Here is a 15,171-nt window from a genome sequence, read left to right on the forward strand (position 1 = left end):
ACGGAAATTCAGCATTGGGAACATGGAATACACGTGCAAAGCGTGCAAATGAAGCGCTTTGTGAAAAAGCAAGTTATGGGCACTTAGCAGACCTTTCGCTTTCGCCCTAATTTACGTGCAAATGTAAGCATGTTTTCGCCATTAGAACTAGTCGACAGTGTCAATGACAGTGGATTTTAATTCATTTATGGGTTGCTTAGACCCACTTTCGTCAAAATGGAACAATACCATGCGTGACATTATGGTCTAGCTAATATAATTGACATTCAGAAAATAATGTCGAAAATATCGTCTGACCCTTAAATTCTTTTGAGTAGTATATTTCACAGAGTGGAGAGCCGCCCCCACATGGTCTGTGTAGTTCTGCACCCTGCCGTTCTCTGTCAGGTGGGGGATGTCAAACAGGAAAATACAGGTAAATCTCTCACCTTGTTTCAGGTAATAATCAATGTATTTCACAGAGTGGAGAGCCGCCCCCACATGGTCTGTGTAGTTCTGCACCCTGCCGTTCTCTGTCAGGTGGGGGATGTCGTCACTGTTGGGGCGGTACCGGTGGATGACGTGTAGCTTTTCAATTGGCTGCTCACTCTTAGAACCAAAAACAAAACAAGCAAACAATAACAGGCTTGCTCAGTCAATAAATGTTTTGATTACATCACAGTTTGCCTGGCAAAAATAGTTTGGAGAAAACCTGCATTTTGAATTAACCTTTTTTTTCTTTCTTTTTTTACAAAATATACAACAAATTCACCAAATTTAACTTACATGAATATATTTAGAAATTTTGTGCATATATGTAGTAGGATAAATCAAAAGAACAGTACAAGGTTGAATTTTCCTACAATTACATTTCGACCTGGATCAGTGTTAACCGTTAATATAAGCTATATTAAATTTATTCAATGTTTCAAGTCACCAATTCTCAAAATAGAAGAACAAAGTACAACTTTCAACTAAAACACTGAAACTTAAGATAACACTCCTTTAAAAAAACACCCCAAAACACTTTAACTCTAGTTTTTAACTGATTCATCTGGTCTAATGCTTAAATAGAGGATAATAAACAAGTTACCAGTTATTATCAAATTTGTCCCGAGTGAAATAATTTTCAATTGTCACAAGCTTTAGCGAGTCACAAATGAAAATTATTTTATGAGGGACATAAATCTGATAATAACTGGTACTGAGTTTGTTATTCTATTTATTACCTCAGCTATTTTTTCTCTAAAAGCTTTTATTTTAGACACACATGAACGTACATGTATAGAAACAATGTAAACCACTTTATGCACTGTTCTGAGTATGATATAAAATGATATTTTGTTATAAATTTAACACCAAAAACATAGAGCTGTAAATGCAAACTCTTTAAACTACATGACATCGTGTGTTTGCCAAATCGTGATGACGTCATATTTAGTACTGATGAGATAATTTGTTTGTAAGTGTCAAATCCTCCAATAGTATTGTTCGTTAGACCAATGTAGAATATTTTCCACTGAAATATGGAAATTATTTTCCCTGTTATGAGTGACCACTGGGGTAATAAACTGTTTCAAGTGTGACTTACAATTTATGTAAGTAATTCACAAATGTCACTTACAAAAAGGTTATTGGCAAAACTGGTAAGTCTGCCAACCTCACGGATAGGCACGACATGAAGGGCGGGGTCGGTCAGCTTCGGATTAATCAGTGGTTTCTTCTTTCTGCCAATAAAACACACATCAAACATGTATATCAGTCTTCACCAGGAAGGAAGGAAAGGAACGTTTTATTTAACGACTCACTCAACACATTTTATTTACGGTTATATGGCATCAGACATATGGTTACGGACCACACAGATATTGAAAGAAGAAACTCGCTGTCGCCACTTCATGGGCTACTCTTTTCAATTGGCAAAGAGGGATCTTTTACATGCACCATCCCATAGACAGGATAGCACATACCACAGCCATTGATATACCAGTTGTGGTGCACTGGCTGGAACGAGAAATAGCACAATGGGCCACTAACAGGGATCGATCCCAAACAGGCCGCTCATCAAGCGAGCGCGTTACCACTGGGCTATGTCTCGCCCCATCTTCACCAGGAAAGACCAGTGACGACTCCCACTCCCCTCCACTCACCTAGAAAGTTTTAGATAGTGACAAATTGATCGTCTTACAATAAAAGATTTGATGCATTTTATTTGAAACTTTGTATGATTGCTCGCCTAGCACCAATTCAGAAGAGTGATCTGCAGCTTACCTTGATTTTGCTTATGGCAAAGACAGTATGTGTTAAAGTTATAGGTGTTAGCATTTCTGTAACAAATGTGAACACAGATAAAACCTTTTTCTTCTTTTTTGTTTCATTTTCATTTCTATTTGATCTTACATCCACATAATAATTAAATACAAGAAATACACACACATAAAGTCTGATTGTAATGAAAGTAAATAACGTACATATACAAGATACATTATAATTATGGCTGTAAAGCCCGACCAATGTTTTTCCATCTTTTTCGTCTTCTGGAAGCCTTTGTTGGAGGGGATAAATACAAGGAATATAGTTCTATTTCATTATGAATCCTAATATGTTCTAAACATGTTTTTAAATTTGGTAGTACTCTTTTCAACATTGATAAAACCTAATATATGAAAAAAGTTCAAGTTTCTTTTGTTTAACACCACAAGAGCACACTGATTTATTAATCATCAGCTATTGGATGTTAAACATATGGTAATTCTGACATATAGTCTTCGAGAGGAAACCCGCTACGGTACATTTTTCCATTAGTAGCAAGGGATCTTTTATATACACCATCTAACAAACAGGATATCACATACAATGGCCTTTGATATACCAGTCGTGGTGCACTGGCTGAAACAAGTGTACCCCCGAACCCACTGGAAACTTTGCTTTGCGCCCTCGATCTCAGTCTTATTGCTTCCGCCGTGCCTGCAATGTATTTGCCATCTTTTTACCACACTTAGTACCAATATTACAGTCAGCACATAACAGGAAAAGTGATTAACCTTTAGACTACTGGATTAATTTTTGACAAAAACCACGTTGAGTGGGTACAAGTTTATAATTTTTACTCACATATATTCACTTAAATGTTTTATAAATACATAAAATAAAGTTCATATCTGAATTGGTAAGTATTATTTTCGTGGCTTTTTGTAATTTTTATATTTTAGATCAGTTAATGCTGATTAAAATGAGGCAAAAAATCTTAAAAGTTGCATTTACAGGCATCGAAATAAGTCGAGAACGGTCGTTCAGGTTACCGGGATGTTACAACATGTAAGGAAATTCGAGAACGGTGATTCGTTCTCGACAAAAGTTTCAATGTAACAGTAGTTGCGTTTCCGAATGTAAACCAGGCAATGCATTCTGGACTTCCGTGTTTTATTTTCTTGTAAGGAATTGCATCGATGTTCACGTGCACTTGCAAGCAATTATAGTCATTCGGCGTTTAAGCAGCGTCCACTAGATGGATATACTTCCGCATTTCGTTTTCTCGTACGAAATTGCACTCATGTTCGTGTGCACTTGTGCAATTGCAAAGCAATTTCGGCAATCCGCATTTAAGCAGCACCTACTAGATAAATTTACTACCAGATTTTGTTAGTCGTACCGATAACAGGAATTCAATTCTAACTTTCATATAGTTGTGGTAACCTATAGGTTACCAGGCTATATTGTATGGTAACCTGTAAATGGGTTACCAGACACAATGCTTATTTCAATGCCTGATTTACTTACAAGCATTTGTGGCCAGCTGTCCAGTATTTATGTCCAATTGTTCCCAATAACAGTGGGTTTTTGACCCGCATTTTTTATTATTTTTTAAAGAACTACGATTCATATCCCCAATATTTGGTGATTTTTGTTGTTGGTAAAACAAATCAAATTTATTATCAAATCAGCTGTCACAATCAGCTATCAATCCCTGAAAATCACTGCCACGTGCCACCATTGTTGTCAAGCGAAAATGCTTGCCGAAAAAAAGAGAAAACTAAAGCAGCCATTGTGTAAAGTAATGTTTACAGGAAACTGTATAATTCATTTCCGGTGAGTGTCGTGTGCAAAACGGCGAGAACCATGAATTGAAGAATGCACTGTATACAGTGTACAGTATGTCGACTGGCGTGACGTCCGGCAAAAAATCTCAGTAGTCAGAAGGTTAAAATTTTAGACCATAAAACATTTCTGTGTACAAACAAACATGTACCTTTTTTGTTTCTGGCTAATTCTGTTCTCTTTCTGCGAGCCCTTGCCTTTAGTTTTAGTATTCCCGGACTGATCCTTGGATTTCTTATCTGTTCCTGGATTATCTGACATCTCATCCTTAGCTTCACCGTCCTTGCCTACATCATCATCAGCTTTCTGACCCGTCGTTTCCTTATCCCGTTCTCGATTATAATGTGTATGATCCTTTGTTTCCTCCTTCAGTTCTATAGCACCATCCTCACTTTTACAGTTCTCCTCATTCTTTCCTAACACAACAAGATTACATCGCAGTTTACACTGACATTCATTTAAAGTTTATAATAAAATTATTAACCATGAGCGTCTAAATGTATTTTACTGTATTCCCAATAATGAATAAAAAGTGCTACCGTATATCTTCGCCTATAAGTCAAACATTATTTTATAACTTGGGGGTATTTCGAGACGTAGATCACGTGATCGCCACTGGGCGATTCCGCCTTGTGCAGCAGTTACAGGGGCCGTCTCATACTAAGCGACGTTACAACATGGATTAGTTTCTTTTTGTGTTTCTGCGATGGAATGTGCATGCTGTAAAGAACGTTTCGAGGATAAAAGTGGACGGCTGCGTAGAACAGGAATTAGTACACAGCATTATCCAAATCTTCCATGTTGTAACGTCGCTTGGTATGAGACGGCCCCTGTAACTGCTGCACAAGGCAGAATCGCCCAGTGTGCGATCACGTGATTCTACGTCTGCGAAGCATAGCTGAATGTGGGTGCTGTCGGATTTCTTTCTGTAGTATGTGTATTAGTGATTAATATGTGGATTTTTTTGTATCAGTTAACTCGAAAATGATCAATGTAAAGGTATTTGACGTCAAACATAGGATTGTTGTGGTATTAGAGCGGGAATCTTTGCCTACCGTTTGGTAGTCAGGAATTGCCAAAAATATACATAGGTTGGTCTCTGACTGTAATGAGAGCGTATTTATGTACAAAACGTGAAAATCGAAGTTTGTAAAATAATTTTCTTTTGTTCAAATATTGTACATTATTCTTCTCATGTGCTGAAAATAAGAAATACTTCAATATTTATAAGTTGTTATTCATGGGTCGACTTATAAACGGGTCAATAAAAAAAAAAGTTTTCAGGGCTTGAAATTAGGGACTTGACTTATAGCCGAGATCGACTTACAGGCGAAGATATACGGTAGTCCTACTTTTGCTTTCACATAAGCCAAGGAAAGGGTCTTACAAAATACCAACACTAAATGTACCCAACTTTATTCAAAAACAAGGATGACACTGTTCTTCATATATTCACACAGTTAGTCAGAGAAAATCCCACAAACTATCACTATTCAAGGAAGTTGACTCAATAGTACTAGGGCAAAGAAAAGTTTCCTTTAGGTAAAGTAACATTTCCACTAGGGTAAAGTAAAGTTTCCACTAGGATAAAGTGAAGTTTCTACTAGGGTAAAGTAAAGTTTCCACTAGGGTAAAGTAAAGTTTCCACTAGGATAAAGTAAAGTTCGTTTCCACTAGGATAAAGTGAAGTTTCTACGAGGGTAAAGTAAAGTTTCCACTAGGGTAAAGTAAAGTTCCCACTTGGGTAAAATAAAGTTTCCACTATGTAAAGTCAAGTTTCCACTATGTAAAGTAAAGTTCCCACTAGGGTAAAGTAAAGTTCCCACTAGGGTAAAGTAAAGTTTCCACTAGGATAAAGTAAAGTTTCCACTTGGGTAAAATAAAGTTTCCACTATGTAAAGTAAAGTTTCCACTAGGTAAAGTAAAGTTTTCACTAGTAAAGTAAATCTTCAACAAGGTAAAGTAAAGTTTCCACTAGGGTACATTGATTACCTAGATGTCAAATATTGTGTACTGGCTGGAGTAGCTCAGACGAGCACTCTACCAAATGAGTTAGATCATGATTAGCATAATTAAATTTGGCACGTACAAACAAAATAATGTTATTCATTGTTATGCATGTAAATGGGATTACAAAAACAAACTTTGTAAATTTGACCTATTTGTAATACAATATTAAATTGTAAAAGGTAAATGAGTATTGATATTTTCAGCTCAGTGTCCTATACTGTAGTATTATCTATAATAAAGATATACGAATACGAAGATAATATGAAGAGGAACCTCGTTCACTTTCTGCATCACCATTTGCCACCACTAAACCATGGCTTTCACTTGGCTCAGCTTCGTCATGCACTGTCTCACTCTCCGTCTTCTTGCTCGAGTCTTTCGTCTTCGAGGTCTTCTTTTCCGTGCCACCTTTCTTTTTCTGGCCAGCTAATGCTTTGGATTTCTGAAACATAATTTTATATATTTTATGTTGAGAAATATACCAGTGGTCACCTCATGCTTATTTAAAAGAAGAGATTAAAGTGGGTTAGAAAACAAACTGTTCAAATTTTAATACTGAACGTCCGATACTGAAATTGGCTCTAGGGTTAGGGTTGTACAATGGTCCAAAATGGTGTCCCCCCCCCCCCCCCCCCAATTTAGAATGTATGCAGTGGAAAACCCAGTAAAACTGTACAGATGATTATTAATCCAGAACAATTTTTATCTCTGGAGGATATATATATATATATATATATATATAAATATATATATATAATATAAAATAATATATATATATATATATATATATATATATATATATATATATATATATATATATATATATATATATATATATATATCTATATATATATTTTATATATATACAAATGTTACCAAATTTTAAATATCCAAAGCTTCTAATTACACAGTATAGAGAATGTTGTCATCCCTGCACCTTGGTTCATTAGAAATGCTCTTTAGAAATATGGCTGCTTATTAAAAGTCTATTAGTCCGTTACATGGTGTACATTACTATGAAGGTAGCAACTTCCATTTGTATTTTTTGTTTGTGATTGATAGCATAATTACTATTCCAGGGCAAGCTCTGGCACTTGCCAAATTCACCCATTGTGAATTTTAAACACATCTGGCGAATTTGATTTTAATTTGGCAAAATTATTTCATGTAATGATTGATATTTTATTCAAAATAATCATGGGTTTCTGCAATTTTTAAAGTTTAATTGATAATTTGGTGAAATTTCTACACATCCAGAGCTAGCCCTGATTTCACTGATATTTTCACATACATGTGTATGCCACTGGATGCCATATAATAAATATTGGAATTTTTAAAACAATATTTGTTTTGGAGTGCAGCAAATAACAAAACATAAGCATGAGTTTAACACCAATGATCACGTCATTAATCCAGAAGAGATAACAACCTTGGCTTTGGGTCCTCCTGGACTTCGGTTATGATGACCTTTTCCTCCGCTGGCCAGCAGAAGTCGAGTCTTGTCATTCTTAGCCAAACTGTCATCCACTCGGAACAGTAGGTCATACTCTTCCTAGGAAGAAACACATTCTTACGTAACAGAACATGCAAGATATGTGTCATCTACTCTAAATAGGTAATACTTCTCCGAGGAAGAAATATGCTCTCAGTTAATACAACATACAACAAAATTACTATAGGTGAGCATTTTGCCTAAAATTGCCATACATGTAGGTAACAAAGTCTTCGGTTCAAGCCCTGTTGTATACGAATACATGCGTACTAACCATTTTTGGTGTGGTTCTATAGTAACCTTCAGGCTTGAATCGAGATTCACGTCTTTCCAAATTCATATAAATTTCCCTGAAAAAAACAGAAGACAAAGATACAAAAAAACTAAAACAATAAAGGTAGAAATTCTAACAACAAAACATATTAAAATGAGAAAATGCTTATACACCCTAAGTGCTTTTAGTCAATTACTTCAGATTCATCTAACATTAAAAAAAGAAGGAAAACTTTTGGAAATAATTTTTTTATATTTTAATGTGGAGGCTGACATAATATTTTGTCAACTAATTGATTGTAATAAGTACAAGTCAATTCAGGCTGTGCACTTACGGTCGGTCGCCCGATCGCCCATGACGAGTCAAAATAACGTCGGGCAAGTTAAAACCTTATCACGTGTCGCCTGCTAGGCGACCAAAAATTTCCGCATGTTGTAATATGTATCAAAATGCAAATAACTAATGTTTGTATGAGATCGGAAAGTGGTTTTTTATTTATTGTTTTCAACTGGTTTCTTATTAGTATCTGCGCAACCAAACCCATTTAGGACATAATAGTGACCATTTTTGATTATGTATTCGGAAAACCTCGGTCACCTAAAGGTTCAATCGGAACAACTTGTCACATTCCGCTACGCTATGTTTCGAAAAGATTTTGTTTACAAACGTTTTAGATTCTTACAGAATATACCGAGTCACCTTTTCCAAACACTCAATCGTCACTGTGAACGATGCCAATGACAATAATTCCAAGTTTTTTCTGGGGGGGTTTTAACGAAATTCGGCCATGGGCCATTCAAAAGTTGTACGGGCGAGTCAAAATGTTGCTGTGAGTGGCCCGATTGGCCAGTCAAAGAAAATCCCAAGTGCATACCCTGTCAATTAACTTATCCAGAGTGATGCATTACTAATGGTGGTATAACACTGGTAGGTTAGTATATCGATATGTAAAATTATATGTTAGTGATTTAGAGATTGTAATCTTGTGAAATCTTGTTGTCACCATGAGTTCGAAAGAAAGAATGAAGTGTTTTATTTAACGACGCACTCAACACATGTTATTTACGGTTATATGGCGTCAGACATATGGTTAAAGACCACACAGATTTTTTTTAGAGGAAACCCGCTGTCGCCACATAGGCTACTCTTTTATGACAGGCAGCAAGGGATCTTTTATTTGCGCTTCCCACAGGCAGGATAGCACAAACCATGGCCTTTGTTGAACCAGTTATGGATCACTGGTCGGTGCAAGTGGTTTACACCTACCCATTGAGCCTTGCGGAGCACTCACGCAGGGTTTGGAGTCGGTATCTGGATTAAAAATTCCATGCCTCGACTGGGATCCGAACCCAGTACCTACCAGCCTGTAGACCGATGGCCTGCCACGCCGCCACCGAGGCCGGTTACCACCAGACCTGTCAACCTTTAGTCAAGAGAAAGCAGGAGGTGTGTGTTGAAAAAGCAGGAGATTTTGTCAAAAAGCAGGAGATTTTTTAAATTCACACAATTTAACCCAAAATCGCAAGATTTAAAAAAAACATTATTACAATAAGTTATATGAATACTTTATAATGTCATATATACTTCTTAACCTTAGATCTTGGCATTAAAAAAAATATATATATATATATATATTAAAAATTTTTTTTTTTTTTTTTAAGTTTAAATATTATAATTTAAAACATATTTAAAAAAAAAAAAATATTTTATCCAAAAATGTTAAGAACATGAACAAGAAAAAAAAAAATTAATTAGTACATTTACGGTATTACACTTAGCCTTACAGGTTGCGTTACATTATCATTTGTGGTTAGTGTACCTAAGTACCAAAAACAAATTTATATAAATCTTATAAATTAATATTCAGTTTTTACTATAATGAGGAACGGTGGCGTGGTACTTATTTAAAATCATTATAATGATGCAATAAACATTTTATTTTCATTAATCATAAGTAAAACCTCATTACGGACATCGTGTGAAATATACCGGAATTATACCCATTTCCATGAGTAACTTTATGTCAATGTCAAACACAACATTTTTTAATTGTACAAAAATAATTTCTTGAAGTGTACCCTTATAACCAACATTTTACCGCACAAACATACAAAATTAACTGACACAAGTATGTTTATACAGCTAATTGGTCTTTTCGTTGTCTTGCTGTGACATGTGATTTTAACATGCATCGTGTGTATCGCTGTCAACTCGTGAGTCTGGCAGTTCAGATTCGTCATAGTTGCATTATGTAATCCAGTGGGAAGACATTTTACAATTCAGAGGTGTTATTAGAACTAAATTGGATAGTTTTTTTTTTTTATATAGCAACACTGAATGTCAATACACAGCCTGTTGAATTAGCGGCAACACGCTTCGTAGCCATTACGATGACAACAAACATTATAATAACACGTCATTTTATAAACTCCATGTGCTTTTTTAACAATATAAATAGGCTATCCCACAATTCTCACTTCGGCAAAGGTTAAACAGTCGGGACAATTCGGCCTGTTACATTCTCGGAAACCGAAAGTAGTCGACATTTTTCGAATGAGAAAAAAAAGGCAGAGTTACTTCCCTTCTGTTATTTTGACGAAAGAGGATCGATTTTTTTTTATGCTTACAAAAATGTCATTTAACAGGAGAAACTGTCTCCCGCACAGGAGAAAGGAGATTTGATCAAATACCGGGAGACTCCCGCGGAATCCGGGAGGGTTGACAGGTCTGGTTACCACGAGTTCGAAGTGAGAATAAACCTTGTGCTTAGTGTCTACCTGTTTCCTTCTTGATTGCATTAGATACCCCATAACAAATAACATAATAGTTAGCACCTAATAAGAGTGCACACAAATATATAACCACAATAGAATGCAACCACTGTAATATTGCCCACAAAAATCGGCAATGCCTTGGACTTTTTAATTCACCACGGCACTCTTTTGTCTTGGGACTATATTCAGGTTTTTTTTTCATTGGCATGTCTTTTTGCTGTGTACATTTTCTAAATTATTGGGGTTGTAATGTGGTTTCTTTATGTTCAAGACATGTGCAGGCTGCAAATTTAGCAGGATTCAATGTTTTTGAAAATCCAAGATTATCAGAATGAATGAATGAATGAATGTTTAACGACACCCCAGATGAAATCCTAAAATATCTGTACTGCAACACTTTACAATTCTGGCAGGAGCCTAAAAAATATATCCTGAAATTCAATGTATGTGTAAGTGGTATTTACAACACATTTTCCTCTTTTTTTTTTTTTTTCATAATAGTGGGACAAATGAGACCAAGTGTATGGTAATTAACAGTTACTCAGTAAATATAAAAAAAAAATTTATTGTTAAATTTTTGTAACACTTTTTGTTTGTTTTAATTGCAACAAATTGCCTAAAGGACAAATTTTTGTAACACTTTTTGTTTGTTTTAATTGCAGAAATCCTAAAGGAAAGGGGGGGGGGGGGGGGTAAATGGTTTTTTGTTATGGGCTAGCCAACAATAAGAAGAATAAGAATTATTTATTTGCATGGGCAGAGCAAAAACAATATAAAATCTAATACCATATATTACTTGGGGCAAACAGACAATACATTGCGAACACTCTGACGTTTTGTTTGGGAGAGAGCTAGTATGGTGCAAACTGACGGTGACCGGGGGAGGGGGGCGAACTAGCTTAACGGCGAGATGTACGAAAATATGTGATGTGCGGATTCAGATGGTATCAGGTCGTTTCACCCTCATTCCCAATCGCCCTGTCGTTTCGCCCTCATGTTTATGTTTGTAAACATTGACTCTAGTTGCAAATCAGTATAGGTTATCAATTTGTAACCCTTTATCAACCTAAAACACCATTTATATGTATATGTTATTATGTGCAATATTTTAAAGAACCCCTCCCCTCACACCATCCCAGTTCCTACGGGCCTGATGTATTTTATATTAATAAGTACAAAGACTAGCCTACACATTAATATTGTCGATAGGACATATTAGTTATAAAGTGCTTTGGTGTGTGTATGTGTGCGCGTGCGCGTGCGTGTGGTGGGGGGTGACCACTTTTTTGCAAATTTGCGAAATTGGCCTCTGTAATATCCATTGATATCCATTGCGATCTCAGCGAAGTCAATACAGATGACATGGTTAGCATCTAGTATGTGGAATCCATGTCATTGTAATTGTTTTTTTCAAGATTTCTGTCTGGACAAAATGTTGGTAAAATCTAACGAAAAATAAAAGTAGAAACAATTTATTGTAGTTGTCAACATTTTGTTTCGGAATTTACTTTAAGTCTACAACCTTGTTGCCTGTTTGGTGACTATTACGACAAAATTATGGGTAAAATTATTTGTATATACCAAATATTACATACTAGTACCACTCCCAATACATAGGGGCGAAACGACTCATAATGGAGGACGAAACGTCTCTTTCTAAGGACGAAACGTCTCTTTCTAAGGGCGAAATGACTCGGGGCGAACGGGAATAAGGGCGAAACGACTCGGGGTCGAATAGGAATAAGGGCGAACGACCCGGATTCATTCAGATAGTCACATAGTGTTCATAGTGTATTAAACTCACAGCTTCCTAGCTACAAGGTCTGCAACGTCCTTGACATCCCTGGACGTAAAAGTCATAGTTGTGTATTTCAAATCACATAAAATCGTATGCAAAAGTCAGAGACGTTTTCGAAAACTTATGGTTAGCATAAAAAGTCAGAAAATAACTTTGTTTACGCTAAATTACACCATCTTTGCAGTTGCCGAGTTGATACCACGTGATTACGCACCTGTCACACGCGGAACCAATCGGAACTAATCGCCGAGAGTGCTTTGAATTATTCGGAAGGTTCATTTTACTCGGAACTCTTCGTCTTGCAACCTCGGTTCGGTTTTGGATCGTGGAATCGGTGACTGCGACTGACGGTCACTAAATTAATTTAAAGATTCTGGTTGGTGTCAGCGTCATTAACCCAAACACATTTTGCATGCAGTTGTATTGTGCTAGTAGACAAACAAGTGCTGTTATAAAAATGAAAGTGTTTCTTTTTATTAAAACTAAAATTCAATTATAACTTTCAAATTTTTATTACACTGGATCTAAAGGCAGACTTCCTTAGCCCATTCAAAAATTAAAACTCCAAGTAAACATATAACATTTTGAACAAAATCGGTATGCTACGCATTATTATATAGTACACTATAAACCAGATACATTTTCTCATTTACATATTACCGGCGTTTAAACTAAATCGTATTTACATTTTAGATTTTTGTCTTTGGCTTAGAACTGTTCATTGTAACCATGTAGGCCCTAATCATAATGTATGATTTTTTTTTTTTATGGTCTATGATTAACATAAGTATCAACAATTTGTTTTCTACACAATTAAAATTAATAAATAAACACCGTGGGGTTGTTGTTTTTACATTACTATTATTATGTTTAAAAAAATATGTTAATATTGCAAAGTCTCTAACATAATATATATATATATATATGTATATGTATATGTGTGTGTGTGTGTGTGTGTGTGTGTGTGTGTGTGTGTGTGTGTGTGTGTGTTATTATTTCTTAGGACACACGCTATAATTAGTTTGTATAAAAAATAATAAGAAGAAAGTAAATAAATTATGTTTTAAACGTTTACAGCTTAGAAGGCATAGAACATTTTGTTAAAGTTTAAAAATTCGTACATTGAAGTACAGTATGAACCACAGAACCACATTACACACGTATTTTTGCGTTTATAATGTAGGCCTATAGGTTAAAAAAATTATGTTAGAGAAATATAAAAGTGACTACCCACTGAGTCGTTAAAAATCATCCTGGGTGGTAGGCGCGCGGTACCTGGAGTGCGAACCAAGTATCAACCGGCCGTGCGATGACTTTTAAAACAAATCAGTTGCGTAGGAAGGTGCCAAAAAGTGTATACATGTGTGTGTGTGGGACACACACACACACACACGCACGCACGCACGCAGACACATATATGTTGCTTAGACACCGGTTGGTGAAAGCACCATGAGTTGTTTACACACGTACGCGCGATAAAAATGTATAGACATACGACTGGCTGCTCCTAGGTGATGACCAGATCACCACTAGCTGCCATACATCCAATGAAAAACTACGTACACGATGGAAATCGATTACATTGTGACGTATAATTAACCTGACAATCATGGGTCTGTGACGCGTAAGTTAGCTACAAGTGCAACGGCTGTAAATGATTTGTACTCGAAAAAGATGTTAACATTTACTTAAAACCTGTTTTGTTTTGAGGGTATGTAGGTCTAGAGAATAATACATTTGTATCCGTTAGATAGCCTAGCTACCATTTATCTCACAACTCGTTGTTTAAAATAAAACGTATCAAACTCGCTTTCGCTCGTTAGATATACCTTTTAAAACAACTCGTGAGATAAATGGTATCTAACGACAATTCATGTATTATTCTCTATATAAACCAACGCTGCTGCTACTGGATCGGGGGGAGGGGGAGGGGGGGGGGGGCATATTATCCCTTGCCCCGCTTCCTACGCCAGTGCCAATCCCAGACTTATAGGTAATCCGATATATTTTTTGACAAACTGAATTATTAGATTCGGTTTGACTGCAAAATATATCGGACGAATACTTTGGTGGCCTATATAATGGCGCAGACCCTAGTGCCAGACTGTGAAAATGGACACTAATTAAGTTTAGTTAATCTACAAACTTAATTGCAACACATATTTGGATAAGGCTATAACAGTGAGAAGCTAAAGTCTGTGATGTTTAAACAGGGAAATACCATCTAAAAAGTAGGCCTAACAAGAGGGGATGCGGTGAACTCGTATGGAAACTAACTCGTATGAATGGAAAACTTGTATGGAAAACGAACTCGTATAGAAAAAATAACGGTGAACTCGAAGGGGATGTATGGATATGCAGATATACTTTGATATTTCTCTTAAATGTGTATTTTGACACTTGTTTTGTATAGGCCCTACATGCTTCTTGTGTGTCAACGGCAGTCACCTATAATCAAAACACGCATGTCATTAGACTTATTTCCTGCGACAGAAACCGTAAACAATCCATGCATGTTTTGCGTTTCTCACTAGCCCAAACTTAAAAACCACTAGCCACGGACGTTGGGCTAGCGGATTTGTCGAACTCTGCATAAAAACTACACACAAGTTGCTATACAGTATTGGATATATCAGTTTGTAATTTCCATACAAGTAATTTGTCTTCCATACCAGTTCACTTGTGGATTTCCATACGAGTTCACTGCATATCCCCCCATACGAGTACGTTTTCCATACGAGTTCAC

The 15,171-nt window shown here is 36.1% G+C and overlaps 1 protein-coding gene across 2 annotated transcripts in view; it reads right to left on the reverse strand.

The window, feature by feature from the left end:
* Nucleotides 1-12,600, reverse strand: part of LOC121381250 (myb-like protein X) — a 30,823-nt gene extending 18,223 nt beyond the window's left edge. Inside the window, exons 1-7 of one of the 2 annotated variants that reach the window (XM_041510487.1) lie at nucleotides 12,432-12,600; nucleotides 7,854-7,929; nucleotides 7,517-7,639; nucleotides 6,361-6,529; nucleotides 4,229-4,493; nucleotides 1,604-1,706; nucleotides 429-588 (exon numbers count right to left, since the gene is read on the reverse strand). In XM_041510487.1, coding sequence (XP_041366421.1) covers nucleotides 429-588; nucleotides 1,604-1,706; nucleotides 4,229-4,493; nucleotides 6,361-6,529; nucleotides 7,517-7,639; nucleotides 7,854-7,929; nucleotides 12,432-12,487 — 952 coding nt within the window. In that variant the 5' untranslated portion in view covers nucleotides 12,488-12,600. Of the gene's footprint in view, nucleotides 1-428; nucleotides 589-1,603; nucleotides 1,707-4,228; nucleotides 4,494-6,360; nucleotides 6,530-7,516; nucleotides 7,640-7,853; nucleotides 7,930-12,431 lie in introns of those variants that run through there. The other variant, XM_041510486.1, reaches the window with a different exon arrangement.
* Between the last annotated feature and the right edge of the window lie 2,571 nt (nucleotides 12,601-15,171).

Source organism: Gigantopelta aegis, chromosome 9 (genome assembly GCF_016097555.1).
Source record: "Gigantopelta aegis isolate Gae_Host chromosome 9, Gae_host_genome, whole genome shotgun sequence".
Lineage (NCBI taxonomy): Eukaryota > Metazoa > Mollusca > Gastropoda > Neomphalida > Peltospiridae > Gigantopelta > Gigantopelta aegis.